Genomic DNA, 24,850 nt, shown 5'->3' on the forward strand with positions numbered 1-24,850 from the left:
GCACTGAGAAACGGCCAGGTAATGGACCAGCTACAGAGAGCCAGGAGATGCAGAATCATGTGTTGGCCATTTTGACCTGGAATAACCGGCTGAATGGGAAGGGTTTTTTAATGTGCTCATGCAAAGCGATCTTATGAGGAAGCACAGACTGGGAATTTAATAGCCTAGACTCTTTCAGCCAGCCAGGAAATGGAATGGTGTCCACAGCAAGGCAGCCTTTGGGAAAGCAGTTTGCCACACGCCCCGATGAAAGATGGGTTCTGCAAGACCCACAACTCAGCGGGTCCGATCTGGTTGTGAGAAGCGGCCCAGCGTCGAAGGAAAAGCAATCCCTGGGCATAGCCAAGCAAGATGAAATCCTTAAGCCCTCGAAAATGCATTCTGTGTATTTCAAAGTGGGATTGCCATGTAGAATATGTAGGGAAATATATATTTATCCATGCATACATATATGGATATGTATCCCAAGGATAAAGAAATGAGTTTCAGACTCATCTCTTCGTTCCAACAAGGGGTATTGTAGCCGCTTGTTCCAACCTCGTTTTTTCTTCCCAAGAAAGCAAACCCAAAAATATGTATCAGCAGCACCACCTACTGGTCCTTCCTTCCTTCCTAACTCAAAGCAAGGGAAAATTGTACCATCTGTCATTAGGAAGTGCAAGGAATCCAGGAGAGGTGAGAAATTCTGACCGATTTTCATGGCTTGGCCTCCCAGATTCCATTTTGCCAGCTCCACACTCGGGCCGACTCGCTACAGCACAAGCTGAGCCTGCTCAAAGACTCGCATCTCCGTTGGGCTCCACACTGAAGAACAACACTGAGGAAATCTTCGTGAAAGCAACAGCGAAAGACACACGTTCCTACTGGAATTAGCAAGAAGAGATCTTGATCTTCCTTTGTGAGAGCCTTTGAGGTACTTATGGAGGGATATCATGTCCCCCCCCCCAGTTTTCTCTTCCCAAGGCTGAACATTCCCAGTTCTCCGTGTCTCCTCATAGGACAGTGTTCCCAAACCCTGTGGGCCTCCTCTGAACCCTTTCCAATGTTATTGCCTCTTTCTTAAATTTTGGTGCCCAGAACTGGACACAGTATTCCAGCTGAGGTCGGACTAATGAGGAGTAGAAACTATGGCTTCTTGTAATTTGGAAATGATACGCCAATTAATGCATCCCAATATAGCATTTGCCCTTTTTGCAGCCACATCATGTTGCCAGCTCGTATTTAGCTTGTTGTCCACAGCAACTGTAAGGTCTTTTTCCTTTGTGATCCTGTTGAGCCATGTATTCCGCATTTTCTATCAATGCATTTCATTTCCTTCAGCCAACGTTCAAAATAAAAGGAAAAGTTCAAATAATAAAGCCCGTGAAATGGAGCAGAGATTTGCAGCTTGTATTCAGACCAGTTCTGTGCAACTCTTGGCACAGTTCAAAACTTGTGTGAATCTTGGCTACAAGGAAGTACCCTTAAAAATGTTTAGTAGGATCGGATACTACACATATCTAAAAGTCCAAAGAATACCCAATGCCTAAGCAAGACGAGGTTGGCTACTTTCCAGAGATCCCTCTTCCAAAGTAGTTCTTTCTTCTTGCTCAACTTCAAGAAAGTTCTCCGGCTGCCAGAAAGTACAGCAATACTTTCTGGACCAGAATGTTTCTTGACAGAGATTTTCTGCAATTTATCTGCCTATGCCTTCGTGTCTGCAATAGAAATTAAATCCTCGTGGTGCCTTTTCTTTTGGCTGCATATGGAATGCAGAAGAATTCCTGCAAAAAAATGAAGGAAAAAACAGAAGGAGAAACGATGTCTGAAGAATTTCTCAACGGCAAACGTATATAGACACATACCAAGAAATGAGTGGATGCCAGAGAAAACCCTTACCCGCCGCAACGGACACGTTTAAGGACTCTATCCCGGGCGGAAGCTTTCTCCCTGGAGAGATGGTCAACATTCTATGGCACAAACGTCTAGTCTCTGGAGAAAGTCCATCGCCTTCACTTCCTGAATACGAAAATCACGATTTTAATCAGAAATAACATTCTATTGGCACTATTATTTAAAGCACATTTAAAGCCCTGAACAGCTTGGGGTCAGGTTATTTAAAGAAATGCCTCAGCCCATACATTCTTCACTGACCTTCAAGATCATCCACTGAGGTCCTTCTTAGGGACCTGCCTAAAAAAGGGAGGGGGTACCAGCCAGGAGAAGGGCCTTCTCAGCACTGGCACCCCATCTCTGGAACCTGCCCCCCAAAGAGGTACGCCTGGCACTGTCCTTGCCTTCTTCTGGGCATCAGGTGAACCTTTTTATTTTCCAGTTATTTTAACAGCTAGATTTGTAATGATGTTTTAAATATTGTATGGCTATTGTGACAGTATACAAAACCACTAAATAAATACATATTGTTTTATTCTCTGTTCTTGTTCCAGAGGCTTAATTTATTAAAATGGTGGTGTTGTTGTCCATTTACCTTGTTTTATGGCTGTATTGTTACTTAATGTGAACATATATTGATTGTATATATAATTTTAATAATTGTAAACTGGCCAGAGAGTCTGCGGGCTATAGGGCAGCATAGAAACATAATAAACACATAAATAAACTTTATTTTATTTGTGCATGTGAAAGTTTCTGCTCTCGTTTTAAAGGTTGCTACACCTGCCCAAAGGCCCACCGGGGCCCAGAAGCAGTGCGGACCCACCCAGGTGAGTAACGAGCTGATGAGAGAGGACTTGTCCGCATAATTCTGAGATCAAAGTCTCCGGCAAGGAGGAAAAACATAATTAACCAGGCTCTGCAGTGGCCATCTTGCCCTGAGAAAGTGAATATACGGGACCGATATGGGGACAGATTACCCCACGCACATGGATTGAGCGATGCCTTCTGCACTGGAATCAGTCCGACAAGCACGCCACGAATCTGATGGAAGGCGCATCTCTTTCAATATCTCCAGACCGTGGCCCCTGTCCTATTTCCTTTCCTGCCAAGAGTTAGTGCTCAGCAGAGAGCCGGTGCCACCGCCGATGAGAAAGCCTGGCATACCCTCAGGCACCTCCACCAATCAGCCTCAGCTCTCCCCTGGTGAAAGAGATATTTGGACTCTCTCGCCGAGAAACTCCCCCATCCTTCAAAGTAACAGCGCTGACTGTCACCACTGCGCCCGCGTCCCTGCTCCTGCCTTGCACGGCGCTCCAAATGGATTTCTCTGCAGCCGTTCATTTCCCTCCCCTGACCAACTTCCCATTGTCTCTGTGATGTAAAAGCCCCCCGATCCTACACGGCGGCAGCAGTATCCTGTCAGCCTCCCAAATCCAATAAGCATTTCAATTAAAGATGAGCCAGGAAAGACAAGCAAACAGGACCACACGGCAGAACTGTGCTCCCAGAGCAGCGGAACAAGCGAAAGCCTCTCGCAGACTTTGTGGGAAAGGACTGAGGATGGATGGGCCTTCTCGCCCGGGCTTGGGACAAGATCCAGAGAACCTCCATCTTACAAGCCAATTACATGACTTTATAGATGAACAGAAAATGCATCTGCGGGCAAAAAGATACGTTCAACAAAGGACTCGACTGTGTTTGGGGTTCTAGGAATCTGGCCTACAAATTTTGGCGCAAAGCAGCTTTTTGCAGGATATACCGATTCTGCCCACTGACCACCTTCTGATTTCCCAGAAGGGTGTACAAGTTTAGTCATGCAAAACCACGGGGAAAAATGAAATGTGCATTTTCCCATCCCCTCAATATTCCAAGAATCCCCCCGTTTCTTATAACCTCTCTGCAATGCACAGCCAAACTGCACCTGAGCTAGCTGGGTTTCTTCTGAAAAGACAAAGCACATGGCAGAAACGCAGTTACTCCAGCAAAACCCATCTAGTGGGAGTGCTAGATGCTACACCAGGCTGATATACCCCTCCCCATCCACTGAAGGACCGTGACGCTACAGACCGAGTACCAGTACGGAGGGTCTCGTCCAGCAGAAATCCAGGGAGTTGACAAGGGGAATGCCATCTTCGGTTTTCCCGTGGCCAGTGGTCCCGAGGATCTCCCAGCCTTGTTCGGATTTTGCCTTCCCAGGGTAAAGGTGACGGGGGATAGATGTGGGGAGAAAAAAGAGAAACGTTTCTCAGACTTGCACCATTTTGCATTATTTCTTTGAAAAGAGGCAAAAGACCCAATTTGTTTCTTTGACAGAGGAAAGAGGGGAGAGTTGTGTGTTTGCCTCGCATTCTGATGCATGGTCCATCAAGCGGCTTAGTGAAACGGCTATGAATAAAATCTTTCTAAGACTCCCATCTGAAACCATGGCTCTGTTGTTTGCAGCAGTCCAAGGGGGCAGCCCCACAGGCAGCCAGAACCCCTCAACAATTAGAGCACTTTCGACCCAGCTTTGATCAACTTCCTCCAAGTCAGTATTTTCTGGATGTGTTGGACTGCAGCATCATTCGTTCCAACGGCTGCTCTCAACAAGCGAGAGCCCCGGCTTGAAAAGCCAGGAGCAGCTCACCTCCTGAGCATCATGTTTGGAGCATCCACCAAAATGCTGAAATGGGAGTAGAGAGCACATGAGAATCTTTCCAGGGCCCTCATGTCCCTGGGGACCTTCAGGCCAGCAACCTTTGCTCCCGGCCTGGCCTGCCTTGCAGGATGCTTGGGGGAAGCAAAGCGAAGAGAAGCAAAGCAAAGCATGCACTTCCTGGAATTCACAAGAGAAAAGCTCAAACACAGCAAAAGAAACCACGGGCGTTTTCCTGAACGCCCTCACACCAGCTCAGCTCCCTTCAGCTCTCCCAAAGGTGACTCCAAAGGCAGTGTGTCCCCAGGTGTGGCTGGACTGCCAGGCCCATCATCCCCTCCCGGCACAGCTGATGCAAGGGGATGACGGGGCCGTGACCTGTGGGAGTGCCCGGCCTCCAGTCAGAGTTCCCCTCCAAAGGATCCCAAGCTAAGCTGTTCACCTGGAAAGTGCAGAATTTTGCTTGGTGGTGAGGAAGGAACCGTGTGCCGCAGGGATGCAGAACCTCCAGCTCGGGGGCCCAGGACCGGCTTCCGCAATCTCGCAGAATGCCGTGCCGTGTTCTCCTGGGGCCTTTTCGCCCACCCACAGATCAGTCGCTGGCCTCACAGCTTTCTTCCCTTTTTAACAGGCTTTCCTTCTACTCTGGCAGGCAGGAAGAGCTCAAAGCTGCAATACTCTCCCATCTTGGCCCATCTTTTGCCTCTGGGCCCACTTCTCCCATGTGGAACTTGGCCCTTGGCCCAAAAGAGACTTTGGACGCCTGGTGTACCGGAAGCCAAATTCTGGGCCACGCGGGCCTTTGCCCAAATCCAAGTCAACCATTCCTAGGCCTTGTTCCATCTACGTGCTCCCAGCGCATTCCATGAAACACGGAGCATGACAGGCCCAATTAGCGACAAATCCACTTTAGCAGCCACAAAGCAGCAAAAGGGGAGAAGGAGAAGGAAGGGGAGGAAAAAGCCCGAGCGTTCCCTCTACCTCGTTTTCTGAAAAATCGGCAGTTTTCCGGGCTGTAACAATGTCGAAATTTATGTCCACAAGGCATCAGAGGTTAAGCTGGCCAATGTGGACCCAATTAAAGAGCCCGCCGGAATGGCCCGAATGTTCATAAATTGTACTTTATTGTAAAGGAAGCGATTTGTGTGGCTGTTTCAATTAAGTAGCAGAACCTTTTTATGGGCTCCTTATTGCGTCGTTCGAGAATGTCCGGCAGGCGAGGAGCAGACGGAGAATCTCATGCAATCGCTGGGAAAGAAAGAGGGGGCGGCCATAAAGACAGATAACGCCAGTTGCCGGCCTCCCTGGTATTTCGTACAGCGGGGAGGTATCTTGGGGTTTGCCGTGCATCCCAGGCATTCGGCTTCGCTGGAAAGATTCTCATCTGGACAGCTTAATTCCTTCCCCAGAAAGCATGAATCTTGCTTTCATTCTTGCCCGCCTTCCAGACCTGCATTTTCCACCCCAGGAAAAAATCGGAACCCTTTCACAGCCTGGCACAACACTGCCACCACGTGGGCAATGAGGCACAGCGGCGGTCCCAGCCTTCCTCAGGCGGAGCTACTCCCAGATATTTATCCTTCATTCCTGTCAGCCACAAAACGCACACCAATGTTGGCTTGTGCCAAGGCAGGTCCTCCAGAACCAAATGGTAAACTAGCTCCAGGTTACCAGCAGGAGTCGTTCCCGGGCACCAGAAGCTGGCCTGTACTGAACCAAGCCGGAAGCCGGTCTTCCCCGCCCCACTCCTTTCAAACCCTCCTAACAACAGACTTTTTGGAGTTAAAGCCGGCCAGCCCTGAAGCAAGGAAGGCAAATGCCGAAGTTGTTAACAAAAGACAACAGTTAGTATACCAGCTATCCAGGGAACACAGCTCATGCCAAAAAAGATGACTCCAAAAAAAGATGACGCCAAAAAAAGCGCTGATGCCAAAAAGAGGACTCCTCCTGTCTTCCAAACCAAAAGGAGTTAGCTCCCCCGCAGGGAGGTTCCTGGCGTTTGTGGGCCAGGCAGTGGGCATGTTGAACACTACTCAACTGGTCTGCCCTTTGACCAGATGCCAGACTATGGGGCTGCTCGTGTTAAGGCTGCCCCATTCCAGCCCTGCCTGTTCAGTGGGGCTTCCCCTAGAACTCTGGTGTTCTGGGTCTCACTGGCCTCCTGGCTGTCTCAGGGCCTTGGCATTCGGTCTAAGAATTCTGACCCTCCCTTTCTTCTGGCTTTGATTCAGATTCAGGGGTAGCCCCTTTGGAAGGCTACGTTTTGGAAGACGCGGGCTCAGTCCCTACAGCATCCATGTAGCCCAGTATGACCAAAACTGGCAGACAGCGATTGCTCTCCAGGAAATTGGGTAGAGGGTTTTCCCGCCCTATCAGGAGAAGCTGAGGTTTGAACCCATGACCTTAGAAGCCAAGCAGCAGCTTTCCCAGTGAGGGAACTGCTCTCACCCTGTGCATTAACCACAAATGATGCATCATGTGGACACAATCAGGGAACAGAGGAAGGAAGTGGAGGGCATTCCCCAACCTTGCCGAATGACTTAATGCTTTCCCCCTCTACCCTCCCATTGCGTTTTCCTTGCGTGTTGTGACTTTTCAGCCTAGAAGAATGCTCTTGTTTAATGGATGCTGCAGCCACTGCTCTGGTCAGCTTTTCTACTGAGATGCACAAAATAAAAATACTTAACTTTTTTTAAAAACACGAATAAGAGGAATCCTGCTGGATCAGGACAAAGGTTTGCCTTGTAAACACAGGACAGCTCAGAATTCTCATCATCATCACCATCATCAAATAATTCTTAGTTAGTTCAGCATTGTATGGATTACTCTTAATAAATTATTATTAGAAATGCTTATTATTGTTGCTTTATCTGAGCGGAATGGTGTGACGTGGGGTCCCACAACAGCAGGGGGTTGGACTAGATGGCCTTCATGGCCCCTTCCAACTCTACTATTCCTTGATTCGACAGTTATTAACAGTAATGAGTAATTTTCAATAATAAGGAATGACCATTCACAGTCACCTTCAAAGATCTTGTTATTGTTGTAAGCCGCCCCGAGGCTTCGGCGAATGGGGCGGCATAAAAATGTTTTAATAAGTAATAAATAAATAAAATCTTTACCTTAAGAAAGCTTTGGAGATCGGCTGTGTGGAATACATCCAGCACTTCCATGGCGCCGGAGCTGGCTTTGCTTACAACCGGTGTCAGAGGGCAGCTGTGAGACGGGAAGCCGAGGAGGAGGGAGGGAAGTTACCAAACTGCCAGACAATCCTGTAAGAAGCTGCCAGCTAACAATGCCTTGCACAAACCTAAACAACACAAACCTACACACGCTTCTTCAAAAGGAAGGCCCACCAAGTTCAGCATTTTCTCCCCAGAAAATACCCTCAGACTGGCAGCCCAGTACTCTGCATCTGAAACGGAAGTTTCTGATCTGTGGATGGATGGATGGATTACATTTATATACCACCCCACAGCCCAGAGGGATCTCTGGGCAGTTTGCCATAAAATACAGTAAAATCAACAATCCCTCCGTAAAGCAAACAAAAATAAAATAGGAAACAACTAAAAACAGTATATTTGGCAGTGAATCGTAAAAGTAGACGCAGAGCATGTTGCAAAACAGAAATAAAAACAATGTGAAAAACCGATTTGGCTACAAGAGCACATGGAAAACAAACAGGTCTGTTATCCTTTTAATAAATAAAACGATAGTGCTGCAAAGGTCACTAATTTGGGTAGCTTTAAAAGAACTTGGAGGAAAATACGATCCGTGGCTACTAGTTCTGGCAACTGACCACTGCCTGCAGGAGCTGAGCTAGTGAGAGAACCAAGCATTCCTCTATCAAGCTGACCTGTTTCTCCGGGTCATCACAATCCCGTCGACACCAAGGAAGTGAGCAGACCGCAGAACTGCCCCAAGATTCATGGGGTCCTTTATCCCCTCCAGAGCCAGCCAAAGGGATTGTGACTCTGTGCAAGGCACCTCATCGGAGAGCCCGTCCTTCCAGTCAATGGGTCGAAGAGGCGTGACTTCCAGGCAAACCCCTTGATGGACGCCATGCTTGCAGAGCAAATCCAGAACGGTCCTCCTCACCATCTTCACGGGAATCCCACGCTCCTCAGCATACTGGGAAAACTTCTCCACCGCAGGTGATGTGCTCCCACGCTTAGCCTTGAGAAACATCTGGAAAAAGCTCCGCCTTGACCTCTCCAGCGCTAAGAAACAGGGAGAAATCCCAAACAGGATCTCTGAGCCTTCTGTCCTTTCGAGAGAAGGTATTTTCTTCCCAGACCTTCCCTTCTCTCGGGGAAAGTCATCATTTCTCAAGCTCCTGAATTCCTCTTTGCTGGGCTCTGCGACATTTGTGCGAAAAATCCTCCAGAATTTCTTCCGCAGATTCTGCTCCGGAGAGCTTTTCTCAGCTGGAAGTGGTTTCTGGGGATACTGACAATCCACCCGTGAGGAAGTCGTTTCTGTTTGGTTCACCTCGTGAGGTGGCTCACGCTCTGCTGGCGGGGATTTTCCCCATGTTGAGAAATGCGGAACAGTCCTAAAACGGCTGCTCAGATGAACTGTGAATGACAATCTCGTGGCACTGCAGAAGCCAAATGTAAAGGACTGGAGAGATGCCATCCCCTTACCTGTAACTGGAAAAAAGGAGGAGTACATCAACCAACACAGCAAGAATAGGGAACCCCAGGCCCAAACCCAAACCTGAGGGTTCCACAGATGGACCTACATTATCCTAGCCCCACCCTCTTCCCCCACTCTGCCCCCTTTCGCCATTCCACCAATTGTCTGGAAGGTTTCTCAGCTTCTCTGCTGTTAACCTTCCCAATCTAAAAGGTGGAAATACCTTTCCTAAGACTGTTACTGGCAGCAAAAGCTTTATGCTAAATCTCACTGGCACCTGGAGTATTTGCCATTAAAGCTATTCGCAGTGGAAATGCGGCAGTCAAAAATGTCCCCAAATTTGATTTGGTCATTGGGCTGAGAGTGAGGCCCATTCCCTGACAAGCACCAATGTGGCCTTTCTGGAAAACTTTCCAGTCACTTAAATCAGTCATGATTGGACTGAGCATGTTTGATTTGTATGCAGAGAGCAACTTTTTTTAATTGCACCCTGTTCATTTTATGTGCTGTAGATGTCTTTTGAATGTTTTTAAAAGGCAAAAGAATCTTGAGCAGAAGTATCTGACTAGGAAAATTAATTTAAGACTTTACTGAATTCAATGAACTGGAAAGGTTGGAATACTTAGCTAGAAATAAGCCCCCCTCAGTATTTCATATAGCTTAACCAAGTAAATTGTAAGCAAGAGCAATTTATTTATTACATTTATAACACTTCTTTTTTTCTCCTGCAAGGAACTCAAGGCACTTACATGATCCTCTGCCTCTCCGTTTTATCGCCACAACAACCCTGTAAGGTCGAGCGGGTTGAGAGTCAACAACCTAATGAGCATCGCGGCCAAGTGGGGGCTAGAATCGAGACGCCCCACATCGCAATCCAACCCGCTTAACCACCACAAAAGCCCCTGTGGTGCGTGATTTCCCCTGAGCATGGTCAACGGGAAAGGCAACAGCTGCAGCACAACGCCTTTTGGAAAGCGTGCCTGAGGGCCAGCTGCTTTGTAAGGTCTGATCCAAGAGCCGCCAACTATTGAGGTAGCTTCTCCGTCAACCAGCGCCCATCATCGGGCGGAGCAAAACGTAGGAAAGGGTGGGGAGAGGAGAGGGGAAGGGGCTTGAGGAGAGCGGGGCAGGCTCCTGCTTTCCCCAAAGCTTAGCCAAAGCTTTTCCCAAAGCTGAGAAGAATCCAAATAGGCTCAGAGAAGCGCCAGTGTGTCGCCGCAGGTAGCGCTGGGCTGGGACGACCCGGGTTCTAATCCCCGCTCGGCCACGAAGCTCCCGGGGTGACTTGGGGCCTGCCGCAGATGCTCAGCCTGGCCTACCCCACAAGGTTGATGTGAGCATAACATGGAGCGCCGCAGAAGCCATCACGGCCTCTTGCCAAAAGGGCGAGGTAAAGCACCGTGGTACTTGCCATAACACCATGCCTCCATTAGTTTTTGAAACAAGCGCGACCCCAGCCCGCCTTTACCACGGGGGAGCTACAGGCACTCTGCACGAGCTCAGGGGCTCTGCACCTCCCCCCCCCCGGACCTGCTCGGACTCCCTCCCAGGAAGGGCGGCTGGACCTTCCGGCACGGTGAAAAGCGACGACGAGGGGGAGCGGAGCCGCCCCGGGAGGCGGCCTGGCCAAGGCGGCGGAGGCGGCGGCAGGGCACCCGGCACGAACTGCCCGCGCCCACGTGGGCCGCGTCCCGGAAGCCCCGCCGGACCGGAAGTGCGCCACACCATAGAGGCCGGCGCGCGTAGAGCGGCCCGCGCGGCCAGGCTCGGTCCAGGCATGCGCGGTTAGGCGGCGGGGCGGGGCGAGGCGAGGAGCGCTCTGCCTTCATTTCTGTCGTTATTTGTTTTAAGGGCCCGGCGCCCCGTTCTCCCACGGCGGGGGCCCCGGGCCTCTTTCCCTGCCCGGACCGGCTGGGCCACGCGGGGCGCGTCTCCTTCGGAACATGCGTGGGGCTGCCCCTGTGCTGGCGTGCACGTGTGAACGTGTGCTGGCCCCTGTGCTGGCCGGCGTGCACGTGTGAACGTGTGCTGGCCCCTGTGCTGGCCGGCGTGCACGTGTGAACAGCGCTGCCTGCAGGTTTTGGCGGGCGCCACGGGCCCGTCCCCAGCGAGGCGCCCTCCCTGCCCCCGTGGCCACCGTGCGCCCCCGCACCGGGGCTCCCGCTCGCGGCCTCGGCGGATCTGCTGCGCCTGCCTCGGAGCCCGGGCCGGAGGAGAAGCGGGGCCGGGGCCCAAGCCTCGCGTTCGCTGCGCGGCGCTTCCTTCGCAGGGCACGTGCCCGGCGAGGCCCAGGCCAAGCCGCTTCTCTGGGTTCGCCCGGCCAGCACCTCTCTGCATCTCCTCCGAGCCCTGCGCCCGTTTCCAGGACCGGCTCTCGGAGATCCCCGCTGGGGGGGCGGTGAAGGGCAGGGCCGGGACCCCGGAGATCCGGATCCGAGTGTCTTGCAAGGAAGTTTTCCAGCGGCCAGAGGACGGGCTGCTCCTGCCCGCCTCGCGCATTCCCGGCTATTTTACTTTGCTTCTGCTTTTCTCGGCCCTGGCGGTAAGTCCCAGGTCCAGACCAGCTCCCGGTGGGAGAATCCCTCCAGACTGCAAAAGGCGTGTTGGAAGGAGTCCACCTGTGCATTTCTGGGGCAGATCAGACCCCACCCCCAGCCTAATCCACTTTCCAGCCCAAATGCATCCACGCCTTTCTCCCACCGGTGCTGTGGCATGGGATGCGGTGTGTTTGGAAAGGATATTCCTGCGAATGGGAGATGATTCCTGAGCTTAGCTCCTGTGTGGAGAGATTTCGAGTGTGATCACAGTTGGGGAGGGTCAGCCTACCCTCTTGTACCTGTGTGACCCCTCCCGAAATCCACCCTTTCCATGGCAGTGTCTCCCGGGCGGAAATAAGCATTTTCCATCTGTGTCCACACCAGAAGATGCTTTTTGAACAGGCTCATGGTCCTTCCTGGCGCTTTGGGTGTGCCCAGCAGCTCCCAAGGGACAAAGATGCTTGCAAAGGATTCAGTTCTCAGAAACACACAGAAGTTTCCATGGCAAACCTTCCCACTCGGTGTCCCCAGAAGCAATTGTTTCCCAAATCAAAACCCTTTAAGCTCAGGAGCCCAAGAACTAAGCCAGGGACCAAAATCATCACATTATCCATGCAAGCCTGAGGACTAGAACCTTCTTTAACAAATGAGACACTTTTAACTAATGAACAGGGCAACTGTGTGCTGCCCCTTTCTTGCACCAAACTGCAAGACTATGATGTTTTGCTTGTGTTTTTAAAAAAGGGTCTTACACTTAACACAAACACTTGCATTTCTCCACAAAATGGTGTTTTCAACCCCCAACCCAAACTTCATATGAACTGAAGTTGAGGCTATCACCAAATTATGGGCCCAACATGGTGATCCTAAAGGCACTGGGGGCATCCACAGATTGACTAACCACAAAGGGGAAATGGTTATTTCCCTCTTAGCTTCCCAAAGGAGATGCCAGACGAAATTTTCGGCACATTCGTCAATATATAATTCCCAAGACTGGCTCTGGGGGGCAAGTCACGACGACAAAAGCAAAAGGAAACTGGTAGATTGAGGCTCAGAGTTGCTTTAGGTGTTCAAGAGCGGAGGACAAAACGGGATCCGCGTTTTTTGAACCGAGATCGCAAATCTTTTGCGTCGGCCACGCCAGAGCAGAATTGTCTTTGGGGCAGTCCTGGTGGTGCAAGAGAGACGGAGTCGGCAACGTTTGCAGTGCCAACGTTCCAGCTCGGAAAAGATGGGTACGTCCTTCACCAAACGTTAGCTGGGCGTGATCCTCCGGAAGACAGACAGACAGAAAAGACGGATGGCCTACGTGGCTGCCGCTGCACAGAGATGGAATCAGCTTTTCCCCAAATCGGTTCAGGAGTGGAAGGCAGGGGGCTTGGGGTTCCCAGGGCCAGTTGCCTTCCACTTCCGTTCCCACCAAACGGAGAGCTGCGGGGGAGGCTAGCGAGGGGCAGCGTACATCCTTAAGTGGGGCCCTTGGGAATGTCGCCAGTCGACCGAAGGAAAGCCGTGGGGCTGAAGGGCGCTCCCCACACCCCCCGCTGAGCTCACGTCCGCCTCCTGGGCTACGAAACTTGCTCCGTCGGCCTCAGCTGAATGTCACCGATCTAAAAGGCAATTAAACGTTTCAGCCCCTGAGCGGCAAGCGCCATAAAGAGGAAGAAGGGTGGACTTTGAGCGCTGGAAGGAAATGGCCGTCTTCCACTGGGATGTCTATTTGGGGTGCCCCTGATACGCCCTGGGCCGCCTGAAGCAACCAATTTAGGGGTGGCTCTCAAATCATGAAATTAAGGGTAACCTCCCCCAAAAATTATACAACCTCTTTTTTGCCAAACATGGCACCTGGAGGTGCCAGGAGCACCCAAGAGGTCGACATTAGTTTGCAGAGAAGCTAATATTGACCCTTCTGACACGCCGTAGCAGTGATGGATGCCATTTTCTTTTGCTAATTTTATTCCTCCTGTTTTGGGCACCTATGGGGAAGCACAAATGGCCCTAGGATTTTGCAAGGTTACCTCGCTCCTCTCCAGATGTTTCACAGCCGTATCAGCAGTCCAGAGCAGCTGTTTGCACTAACAAAGGTCCTAGTCCTCTTCACCTTTACCGATTCTGGGCAGAGCCAAAGAGAGCTGCGGCAAGACCGCACGGCTGTTTCTTGCAAGGGGGCCAGGCCTGGCAATGCAGTTAATCAGCGAGTTTCCCTGCCAGGGCCAGCGGGCCAACAGCAACTCCTAAAAGCCACCCCCAACCCCGCCGGTGCGGTGCCCGGTTGCCTTTCGTCCTTTATTTAAAATATTTATATGCCGCCTATTCCACCAACGGCATCCCTAGTCGGCTCACCCTTCTAAAATAACACATCCTAAAACTCACAATATTAAAATGCAGCGATAAAGCTTTAAAACAGTAAAACCCAATTCGTCTCTAAATTAGTGCAAATATAAAATGCCAATAATAAAACTTTGAAGCGGTGAAACCCAATTAGTCTATACATTAATGCAAATATAAAATTCCAATACATTAAGTAAGCCAACAGGCCATAGTGGCACGGGAGGAACCAAGTATTAAAGCATCTTTTAAGGAGATAAGTCTTCTATTTTTTCCTTTATTATGCCACTCCGCAGCCGAGGCGGTTGGGGACCACGCGGCAAAATGCCAGAGGTTTTCCAGCTTCCCTGGACCTGGAGTGCTGCGGGGAGAGGTGACGGGCAGATCCCTTTGAGCTCAGGCTCCGGGAACACTCTTCCGGATTGTCCTGACCGCTCGGGACTCACCGACAGCCAGTTCTGCAGGCGCTAATTGCCTCTGGAGGCAGCAGCTTGTTCGGTCCCAAATCGCAGCCCTCAAAGGGGGATTCTGGTGGCAGGGGAAGGGTCAGGCTGCGAAGGAGGGAGCGGAGGCCGACCCCCATGGCTCCCTCGGCGGCCTTGGGCCCACACGCCTCGGGCCAGCTGGCTGCAAGCTCTCCAACTAGCCTACCTTGCAGGGTTGCTGTGAGGACAAAGCTGGAGCGGGGAAGGGAAGCATGCGGTGCCCTGAGCTTCCTGGCAGAAAGGCAGGCTATAAATAGAGTACTTAACCCTGAAAGCAGAATCTACGCTGTGATAAAAACCAGGGCGGGTTGAGAGCAGTAAAATCAACAAAGGGCAGCTGATTAGAACCAATCAAAGTCCAAGTGTGGAGTTACGGGGCGTCTAAGCAACGTCTTCAGCCTCCAGCTGAAAGCTGCTGTCAAGGAGATGGCCCGGAGGGAGGGCCTGCCCCTCGAACCCGGGTCTTTCTGTAGCCCTTGCAGAATGCGCCTCGGGCATCAGTGGGGCAGCTTTTGGGGGGCACCCCGCCAATCATGGAACGGCAAGGGCCCTCCCTTCCGAGACTCTGCTTCCAGTGGGACCCATGAGCTGCTGTGAGGCACCCCCTGGGTGTCTGGGTGGGGTGAGGGGTGTCCAGGCACCCGCCGAGGACTGGAAGGAACGCCTGGGCCAGGTCTTTGCAAGAGCTGCAGAACCGTTCCCCGCAAAGGCTCCGGCTGCACCCCAAAAAGGCTCTGAGGGGGCTCAGGAAAGGACCCATGTTGAATCCAGGTGAGGAGGAGCCTGCCCATCCCCTGGCCGGGGCCCTTTCTGGGCCTGCTCTTTGGCTGCTTGGCCACCGGCTGCTTCTTCCTTGTGGCCCGGCCGGAAGGGCCCACAGCCTGCCCTGGGACTCCCTGCGGCTCCCAGGACCCACAAGCCAGGGGGCACCACACACCCACAACGAAGCGAATCCACCTGCAGCCCGTTCTCTCTCCTCTGCGTACACCCAGCAGACGGGGCCGCTCAGGGCCTGGAGGAGGACGGACCTTCCTCTTTCCGCCCTCCGTGACGCAAGAACACAGGCACACTTCCAACCTACCTGCACGTGAGGGGGAGCACTGAGAACATAAATTACGGCACTGGCCAAATCTTCGGCGCTTAAACACTGCAGAGAGAGCCAGAAACAAAGTACCGGGCATTAGTTCTGGGCTCACCAAGAGACGCAGCTTTCGGCCAGCACTCAAGTCCTTCCACTCTGTTCCCACACCAAAGTTTTAGGCCTCGTTCTCAAACCTTTGATGTGTTCCTACAGGCGCTTTGGGTCAACAGGTCCCAGCAACCCCAGCCAACAAGGCCAACAACGCAGGGGAAGGAGTTGGTCCTAACTATCTGGAGGGGACCAGGCTGAAGAAGCTCGGTCTGGAAGAGCTGTGAGGATCTCCCTCAAGGCCAAGAAGGCCCTTCTCCAACCTGATGTCCCCCAGACGGTGGGAGGACAAGAGGCCCCATGGGCGGGCGGGCCAGCACAATCGGTGGCTGGGGGTGATGGGAGCTGACGTTCCAAGCCTTGGGAAGGAAGCGGTTTGGGGAAGGCTGGCCTGTATGGTGGGGATATGGCACTGGGGTCCGTTCCCCAAGATGCTCCCGCTCGGTCGGTCGCCTACCTTGATGCTTTCGTAGGTGGCTGCAGCTCTCTCCGGATCGTTATCGTGCAGCTTAAAAGTGAACTCGGTTTCCACCAGTCCTGGAGAGATACACTAAGGAGGGGAAAGTGGGGACAGCGGAAGAGAAGGGCTCTTGCTGTTATCACAAAACCCACAAGGAAAATAAAAGATGAGCAGTGCGGAATATGAGCGATGCAAAAGGGGGAAATGTCCCCAGGAAACCCTGCGATTGCTGAGAATCGATGCAGCTTTGTGACTCGCCCTGAGGCAAACTTGTCCAGCCAGAGGCGCTGAACTGTGGCTGGGCTGGCTGGGGAAAATGGGAACTGTCATCCATCTGAAAAGCACCGAGTTGGGGAGGTTGCTGTAAGGGAGGGATCCACTAGCTCGTTGGAAGAGGCTCCCATGCGGGATTTGGCAAGTCAATGCATGGGGCCGGGCTGAATCGGGATCAGGGTAAGAAAGGGTGAGGCTGGACTGGAGTGCAAGAGGATTAAAATCCGCAAGTTGAAGAGGTGGGGAGAGAAACGGAGGCTGGGAGGGAGGAGAAAGCAAGGCAGAGGGCCTGAAGGAGAGCGAGCGGACAGTCCGAACATTTCCAAGGATGCTTTTCAAACCCTTTTTGGAGGGGGCAGGGGCCGGAGAACTTCGTGGGCAGGGCTGGAGGGGCTCATGGGTGCCACGGCTCACTGCCCCATGGACATGGCCCCCAGAGCTTCGGGGACCGGAATGCAGCCCCCGGAGAGGCAGCGGTTCTGCATGCCAGCCACGGTGGCCATAAGCACGCGCGAAGCTGGGAAACGGCCTCTTGCCATTTCAGAGCGTCTGACCCAGTGGTGCCGACACTGGCTGGCAGCCATCGCCCCGTGGTGCTAACGGCAGGCTTTTCCCAGCCCTGCCCGGAGAAGCCGGGCCCGGCCAGGGCCCTTCGGCACAGGTGTTTCCGCCCCGCCCCGCCCCGCGAGCCAGACTCACCGTGGCACGGATGTGTGTCTTCGCCTCTCGGAGCTCCTGCCGGAGTCCTTCCGTCAAGGCCGTGACCGCGTGTTTCGTGGCACTGTAGAAATGCATGATGGACTGAGGGGCCATGACGTGGCCGTTCACGCTAGGGAGGGGAAGCGAGAGAGAGACATCCCGGTTGCAGGACGATCACCAGGCAAACTCGACTTCTGAGACATACGTCTGCAATGGGTGCCCCCCAGGTGTGGTGGGACTCCGACTCCCATTTCCAAGGAAGCTTCTGAGATGACGGAGCTGCCCGATGCATACGGCCGCATCAGGTTTCCACCGCGCCTTCCTGGTCTTTCCAGGACTCGGCCTCTCCCACCTGCTGACGTTAATGATGTGTCCGTCGTCAACGTTTCGCTCCTTCATGGACTGATATGCTTCGCGGGTGCAGATGCTCATGGCCAGCATGTTGACCTGAAGGAGTGGGGGGAAGAGGGAAGCAGAAACTGCCGGTAAAACGCGGGAATGCCACCGGGTCTCGGCTCGGGTTTCCACCTGTGACAAGGGCAGCGGGTTGAGAGGCCAACGGGAGGCCTTGGAAAGGGACGGGAAGTGGCCGTTCCCCAGGAAGACCCGAAGGAACCAGGCCTCTGCCCCAGAACCTTCTGAGAAGGCGGCGCGTGCCTGAGCAACTCGGGAGAGCAGGGCGGGCGCTCCTCTTGTGTAATGTGCACAAGCCACAGGCGGCCCACAACCTGACAACAAGCCATGATGGGCTGTTCACGTGGCTTCTTCTTTCAGCAGGGTTCAGACCACACAACAGGGGCTGAAAATGTATCGAGTTTGGGTTGTTGCTGAAGCCCGGGTTATTGTGCTGTCTGAACCCAGCTGCACTAACAAACCATGGTTTGTTACCCACAATCAACCCATGAAGAGGAGCCATGGTTTGTTACTGAGCTGTGAACTGTGCATTTTTCCCCACGGCTTGTTCTCTTGGCCTGGTTCGGACCACTGGATAACCCTCGCATCAGCAACGATCCCCATTCCATCCCCACCTGGTAAAGGTGCGCCTTTAATCCTCATCCCTTTATCCACTTCCCTTTGAACCTCCCCATCATGAGGCACAATCATGAGCCTGATCCAGCCAGCGCAGCACAGGTACCCCACACGGGGCCGTGGGGCATCCTCCCCACTTTGCCGGCTCCCACAAAATCCCCTTGTCCATCCCAGCAAGGCTGCTCTTGGGAAACACCCCACCCTGCGCAAGCCCTGACCTGCGGCTCGATGCGGTACAGCCCTGACACGTGTGGTACAGCCCTGACACATCCGACTTCATGCGGAGCAGGCCCCGCATCCCATCAGCCCCCGCCCCGCCTGCTCTGGCCGAGCCGGCCCGGCGGACTCACGTCTATCATGCTCCGCCAGCCCTCCGTCCTGCCGGAGAGCAGCGGCTCCGGCCGCGCTAGGCCGGCGTTGTTGATGCAAACGTCCACCCCCTTGTGGAGCGTCTTGATGGCCGAAAACATGGACATGATCTCCTCCTCCATGGAGAGGTCGCACTTGTAGGGGACGAGGACTCCCGGGTAGCCTGCACTCTCGCATTCAGCCGCCAGTTTCTGCAAAGACAGACACACACGGCGGCACATGAGCCGAAGGGGGAACATGCGGGGAGAAGCCGGCATGGATCGTTTCTTCACTGGCGGAATAACAAGGAAATACTCTTATTCTTGCCATTAAGAAAGGATCGTGGATTCGTCCTGTTTAGTTTGCTCCCAGCCAGAAAAACAGAAATGCAGCTGCGGAAAACAGAAATGCAGCAACGCATTAAAAGACAATCCAAGATATAACATCAGAAGAAAAGGCTTTTCTACCATAAAAGAGGCTGGGCCATCCGTCCGCAGAAGGTTGGCGAAGAGGCGCGCGACCTGGCATGGGGAACCTGGAGATGCGAAATGTTGCAGAAGATGGGGCAAAACAGATAATGCACCCCCAAACCTCTCCTGGCCCCCACTTTTCCCAAAATTCTCACGAAAAGGAGATTCCCCCCCTGAATTTTTGTTCCTTCCTTCCATAGCTCAGGTGATCCCCTCTCACGTCGCCACCAAACACCCCCGAAGGGGAGGGTCTTGAAAGGTTTAGCAAGACTCGGGATGGGCAAGCCGTCCGTTCCACGGAGTTCCCTGGATGGATGTATCCCATTTATTCAGCTCAGCTGTCTGCGGTTTCACACACTTCCTGATGCAGCGCATCTCAGGGAAAGGCGCATGACACTCCCACCAGGGGGAATCGCGCAGAAAAGGGAAGCACTGGGAAACGTGTGCTCAAAAGCGCACAACCGTCACAACACAAGGGAGAGCAGGCATCCCTTTCCGAAAGCTCCCACGGTGGCACGCGCAAGAAATCTCGCACGCAAAAGGAGCCCTTCTTTCTACATGGATTAATTTACTTCTTTGGTAATGCCGTTGCAAGCTGGTACGAGAATGGTGTGTAGACCTCAAAGACCGAGACGGAAAAACCTATCCTTACGGAGGGCCCGCGCAAATGCCCAGAAGCATAATTCTAAATGTGAGCCGAGGGAAAGAGGCGAAAGGGTCCTCAGTCCGCTGCTCCGGACCATGTTCCACCGCAACAGAAAGGAAAGGCGCCTTCTGCTGATTCAACTCGGCCCTCATCGCAGGGGACGCATGACGCTGCTTCATATTACTGTCCCCATCACAATCCACTCGCAAAGAAGTTGTTGCTGATCTTTGCGGCCCGCCGCACTCCGATTTGGAAAGCTCGCCCCGTCTCCAGCGATGTGTCAGAGACAAGATGTTCCTTCTCGTTAGCATCAAAGAGTTTTGGGAGGGCGGGCGGGGAATCCGCCAGCGACGGTGGAGAGATCCGTGCTGCGGTGGTGGAGACAAGCTTTTGTCCTGTGCCCCAAACATCACCCCAGACAGACGGAAGGTTCACTGCCACGATGAAGCCCAGCGGGAGAAATGAACGTTCAAACCACAATTTGCACGGATCAGAGTCTTTCCATGGAGGGAGAAGGTTCAGCACTGTAAGCCATTTAGATTGTGAACTGGAGGGTGTGTTTGTGTGTGTGCGATGGCAGATGGAAGTGAACCGGTTGTTTTTATCTTGTAACGGAGACTGACAATGGCACTGCTAGGATTGGGGCCAAGCAGCAACAGCGTGTCCAGAAGTGCCAGCCCGTTGGGTGCAGGATTTGGCCTTGGTTAACTAGCTGAACATGCAAGCGCTTAAGTTGTCCACTTTACTTATTTTGACACGCTCCCTTTCTGTTGCGTTGCAGTTGAGGTTCCGTGTGCATTCCTAGGACTTCAGAGTTTGGACAGGCAGTTTGAGGAGGCGACACAAAGGGATTGTGGCACAGCGGCACCCACTTCCAAAGTGTCTCTGGGCTGCCTGGAACCCTGGAGAGCCGTTGCTGCCAGTCCGTGTTGACAATACTGGGCTAGATGAGACGAAGGGCCTGACTTGCAGCTCCTGTTGAAAGCAACCCTTTAGTCACAACCATGAGGACTAGAATCCCACTTCAGTTTTGAGGGAGAGGGTTGTAGCTCGGGGCGGAGCACCACATTTATATGCTCAAGGACCTCAGGTCTGGTTCCTGATATCTCAAGGTCGGAGATGGCCCCGCAGCTGCCCTGCAACGACGTGAGGGGCAAATTCAGAGCGGCAGGGCCAAAAATACCAGCACAGCCTCTTCAGTGAGCTCTCCCTGTGCTTTGCAAGAGGCATTTCAGGCTCTGGAGCGTCTGTACAAATGGCAGGAAATCACCAAGGGCGATCGGCGTAGTGGAGGCAGGGAAGACGGTTAGCACCGGGGGAGGGAATGCCAGGCCTCATTTTCTCTCGCTCCGGAGGAGTCTTATCCCCAAAGCCCAGCCCAACCCAAGGAAGAGGACCTTGAGAGAGGATTACAGCACCCGCTGATCACGCCCACAGTCGCCTGGGTGTGCGCGCCGAGAGCAAAACGGGACCTGGACAGTGCGCTAAGAAGGGAACGCCCAAGATGTCAGCAGACACCGTTTTCTCCGGGCAGGAAGCGGCTGCAGAAGGCAGCGAGGTTCCCTCCCACGCGGAGCGGACCCTCTGGAAGGGTCCTCGGCCCGAAAGAGGGCATTCTTCGATCAGGTGGCAGCATCTCATGCATCGAGAGAGGGACCCTCTGCACGGATCGTTTCGAGGGCGACTCCCCGGAGGGCCTTCTCTGCGGTGGCACCCCGACTGTGGAACACGCTCCCCAGGGAGGGCCGCCTGGCACCAACACGCCTTCCCTTTCAGTGCCAGTCGAACACCTTTTTAGTCTCCCAGTATTTCAATTGCTAATGTGTTTTCATTGGTGGTTTCATACTCAACATCGGATCCTATTATTTCTATTTTGATTCTATTTTTTTAATGGTGTTGCAAACTGTCCCCAGACGTCTGTGACGGGACGGTATAGAAAAGTTTTAAATCAACGAATAAATCAAAAATGGATGGGTGAATTTCCACAGCCCCTCAGTCAGCTCTTTCGCCCACCTTCCTGGCGTACCCATGCCTCCCCTTCCCCCGCGGAGCGATCCAGCCTCCTCAAACTCCGAATCAGCGATGCCCTTTGTCCCAGTTCTCCTCTCGAGCAAGCCCAACAGCGCCAGCCATTCTAATAAATGGCACCTTTGATCCATCGCTATCACCAGCCCGTTTATGATCCTGTGCCCTTTGGCTCACACGGTATCACAGGCTAAATATGGAGCTCCCCACGTTGGTGAGGGAAAGCTTCAATGAGGAAGAAACGCCAAGGGAAGGAAACGCCACAACAACCCAGTAAAAGCAATGCACAACCTGTACCTGCCTGTGGCAAGGAATGGAAAACTACAAGGACGGAATGGAGTAACCTACAAAGGGTATGGCTGGCTGGGGCCGGGGAAAGGAGCAATGTCATTTTCTGACTGCTCCAGTCATCTTACCCTTGTGGGTCTCCTCCCTTTTTAAAGTCATCAGAGTCGGGAGCCATTGTGCTAATCCTGAAGCAGCAAATTCCACCTTTTTACAGCCTCTGTTTTTACACACATACCCCTGTGAAGGGAATCCCAATATTTACCTCAGGGACAATTGCCCCATTCTGCACAGGCCTGGCCTCCAAACACAAATAAAGCACGGAATGGGTTGCAAGCCCCCATCCCACAAACCTTTGAGTCCGGGGCAAACTTTGCCCTCAAAGTCTTATCTGATTTTTTCCTGGAGATTTAGACAAACAAAAACCCCCACATGCCTTAGCTCGACCTTCTCCAAGCTGAAAGGAACTAAGAACCTCCTTGGCTGTCCACCAAGGGCTGTAGAAAATCCAACACACACACAGGTCATAATTCATCTTCCAAAACCTTCATATATACTGCCAGGCCACTAAAAAATGATTCTTAAAACCCTGACAGAATTCTGCTACTAAAATCTAATACAGAGCTGCCACACAGCTTCAAGCCCTTCCATTGCCGGTGAGGCCAAAGGTCAAAAAGAAAAGAGAGTTTTAAAAAGTCAGCACCTTTTCGCTTACAGCTCTTGCTGCCAGTGGCTGAACTTCTGGAGAAACACTCCAGTGTTTTGGAGTGGAAGAAAAATGCTCAAAAGCTGAGAAAGCGCAGAATGATTGGTGACGGACCAGGGCCCACTGCATCCAGGGATGTCTTTAGCAAAATGTTTCCAGGAAGATTTTGAGTAGGGGCCGAAATGAATTCTCTTTCCTTCCCTTCCCTTTGAGCCAGAGCCTGTAATGGTCTCCAAACTGGATTTCCATTGATCCCTCCCAGCTGATCACCGAAAATAACGCTGTTTTCCTTCAGAAATCAGTCTCTCCCTCTCTCTCTTACACACATGAAGTAGAAGACATCGCAACACGGATTGCCTCGCATTTTGTTTCTGCCACGGGGACCAGCTGCATTGGCGATTTAGGGTTAGAACAAGCCTTGAATCACACAGCTGAAGGCCAAAGGTAGTCCCACCTGTAGTAATGGCAACTTGTGCCCGCAGGAGATCGGAGCATGTACAGAGAGCAGAGACGGGTATCTAGGCCCAAGAAAAAAGCCCTTAACTAGAGGTGGGGACCACAGATGAAGGCCCCATTTAGACAACCTGTTTCCTGCACCGAGATCAAAACTCAGCAAGCTGCGCTGAGCTCAGAAACTCTCACCTTCCCCGTCACGGGGACATCGGAAGCTTTTGCCGCGATTCTCAGCGAGATGCAGCTTAGCCTGTCACACAAGCCCAGCTCTGTGGCTCATCTGAACCATGGTTTGTTGAAGCCATCCAGGGTCACAATCCACGGCTTAAAGGTGGCTCGTCTCAAGGGGACGGATATAGCCATTCGTCATCTTGGGATGAGCTGAACGTGAAGCAAAGGTTTCCAGGCTCCTTTCAGGCCTGCGCTGGACGGAGCAGGGAGCGAGTGAAGGGCTTGCTCCGTGGCGAGTCCATTCCAGCTTTTATTCAGTTTTGAAAGGAGCCATCCGTGGGCGAAGCTCTTAGGGGGCTGGAGTTCAGCACTACAGTTAGCTCCAGGGCCAAAGAAGGGCTGCAGAGGGCAAGCAACTGGAGTTGCCAACTCCCCCGGGCTTACAATGGCATCTAAACCAGGCTGACAGCAGGGAGAAGGAGCCAGTCGGAACGAGAGATGCAGAGGCCTGCCTGCGTCTCCATGATGCTTTGCCCTCCTGATCATTTACCCTCCAAGCAACAACGATTTCTGGCTGGAGTCCTGAAGATGCTGCCCCCCCTGCTCTGGCAATGGGGGAGGTGACCAATGACCATAGACGCAGGCTAGATGGGCCCAGCCTTCATGGGGAAAACTCTATGCTTCAGGAGGACCACCCTCCTGTACTGTCCTTCTGGGCATTGGAATCGGCTTCCCAACAAGAGCGAACAGTCCGAGGGGGGAAATGGCCAAACTGAAAGTCTTTAAAGGCGGCTTTCACATTTCTTTAGGTCACCACCACGTCCTACAGGACGCCATCTGAGAAAAGCTGCTGATCTGCAAGGAGAACGCATCTCCCATTGCAGCGCCCGTTGGAGAACCTTTGCCGGGAAATAAATTTTCAGTCTAAGCATTCATGACCCAGCCTTCTTCACACGGGCAGGGGCTCGATGCACGTGCAAAAAAGCCCCCCCGGAAGAGCTAAGGAAGGCAGCGTGGCTTTCAAACTGCCTACCGCACGCGGTCTCCCTGGAAGCTCACTATGGGGACGAAAAGGGGGGCGTGCGATCTCTTGAGCCCCAACCACCCCACTCCACGGAGCAAAGGGAGGAGGCGCTCCGGGGGTCTCCCCCTCCGCCCAAGGAGCGGAAAAGGGGCACTTCCGCGCGCGCTCTCCAGCCCACACGCCCGGCCCGACCCTTCCCCAGGTCCGTGCCGGTCCCCTTCCGCGCGGCTTCGCCAGCCGTCCGTCCATCCGACACGTCCCCGTTCCCGGGATCTACCAGGGCGCGCGCGCGCTCGGGCATCGTCCGCGGGAAGAAGGGATGGCCAGGGCGGGGAGGGGGCGCGGGGGGCGCCCTGCCGAGCGGGGTCTCCCCCCTCTGGAGGGCAGCGAAGGGGGCTCTCCCGAAGCACAGCCACGCCCCCCCGCCCCGGCTTCCCGCCCCCCCGGGGCTCCCCCACCCGCTCCCGCGCGCCCCGCGCACCTCGAGCTTCTCCACGCTCCGCGCGCAGCCCACCACGCGCATCCCGCGCCGCACCAGCGCGCGCGCCACGGCCGCCCCGATGCCCGCCGACGC

General features: G+C 53.3%; 2 protein-coding genes across 3 annotated transcripts; both read right to left on the bottom strand.

Annotated features, from left to right (window-relative positions):
• Positions 1-1,368: 1,368 nt before the first annotated feature.
• MRM1 (mitochondrial rRNA methyltransferase 1) lies at positions 1,369-11,647 on the bottom strand. Its single transcript, XM_044430389.1, has 9 exons — positions 11,301-11,647; positions 10,679-10,813; positions 9,898-9,935; positions 9,157-9,162; positions 8,367-8,730; positions 7,633-7,726; positions 3,943-4,063; positions 1,879-1,998; positions 1,369-1,763 (listed from the first exon to the last, which is right to left on the bottom strand). The coding sequence occupies exons 1-9, from the start codon at positions 11,645-11,647 to the stop codon at positions 1,684-1,686; spliced, it is 1,305 nt and encodes a 434-aa protein (XP_044286324.1). The 3' UTR covers positions 1,369-1,683.
• A 1,082-nt stretch (positions 11,648-12,729) lies between these two features.
• On the bottom strand, positions 12,730-19,876 carry DHRS11 (dehydrogenase/reductase 11). 2 transcript variants are annotated; one of them, XR_006414767.1, is made up of 7 exons: positions 18,499-19,876; positions 17,472-17,566; positions 17,120-17,249; positions 16,145-16,237; positions 15,580-15,645; positions 13,704-13,860; positions 12,730-13,295 (listed from the first exon to the last, which is right to left on the bottom strand). XR_006414767.1 is itself a non-coding variant. In XM_044430448.1 (6 exons), exons 1-6 carry the CDS (start codon positions 18,772-18,774, stop codon positions 13,254-13,256), a joined length of 702 nt encoding a protein of 233 aa, XP_044286383.1. In that variant the 5' UTR covers positions 18,775-19,874; the 3' UTR covers positions 12,730-13,253. The 2 variants fall into 2 exon arrangements, 1 of the variants encoding a protein (XP_044286383.1); XM_044430448.1 differs by lacking the exon at positions 13,704-13,860 and having other exon boundaries at positions 18,499-19,874.
• Positions 19,877-24,850: the final 4,974 nt, after the last annotated feature.

This window comes from Varanus komodoensis, unplaced genomic scaffold, assembly GCF_004798865.1.
Source record: "Varanus komodoensis strain SLA01 unplaced genomic scaffold, ASM479886v1 scaffold20_1, whole genome shotgun sequence".
Classification (NCBI taxonomy): Eukaryota; Metazoa; Chordata; class Lepidosauria; order Squamata; family Varanidae; genus Varanus; species Varanus komodoensis.

Bases quoted from the DNA above. Each gene is read 5' to 3' on its own strand.
- MRM1 (XM_044430389.1), bottom strand. From the start codon at position 11,647: ATGCGCGAGGCGGGCAGGAGCAGCCCGTCCTCTGGCCGCTGGAAAACT. The intron at 9,936-10,678 runs GTCCGGGGGGGG...TCGACCTTACAG, and splicing joins CTGGGAGGGAGTCCGAGCAG to GGTTGTTGTGGCGATAAAAC. The intron at 1,764-1,878 runs GTAAGGGTTTTC...ATTTTTTTGCAG, and splicing joins AAACGTGTCCGTTGCGGCGG to GAATTCTTCTGCATTCCATA.
- DHRS11 (XM_044430448.1), bottom strand. From the start codon at position 18,774: ATGCCGGCTTCTCCCCGCATGTTCCCCCTTCGGCTCATGTGCCGCCGT. The intron at 15,646-16,144 runs GTAGGCGACCGA...CTCTCTCTGCAG, and splicing joins CCACCTACGAAAGCATCAAG to TGTTTAAGCGCCGAAGATTT. The intron at 13,296-15,579 runs GTAGGTTGGAAG...ATTGCCTTTTAG, and splicing joins GTGCTCCCCCTCACGTGCAG to ATCGGTGACATTCAGCTGAG.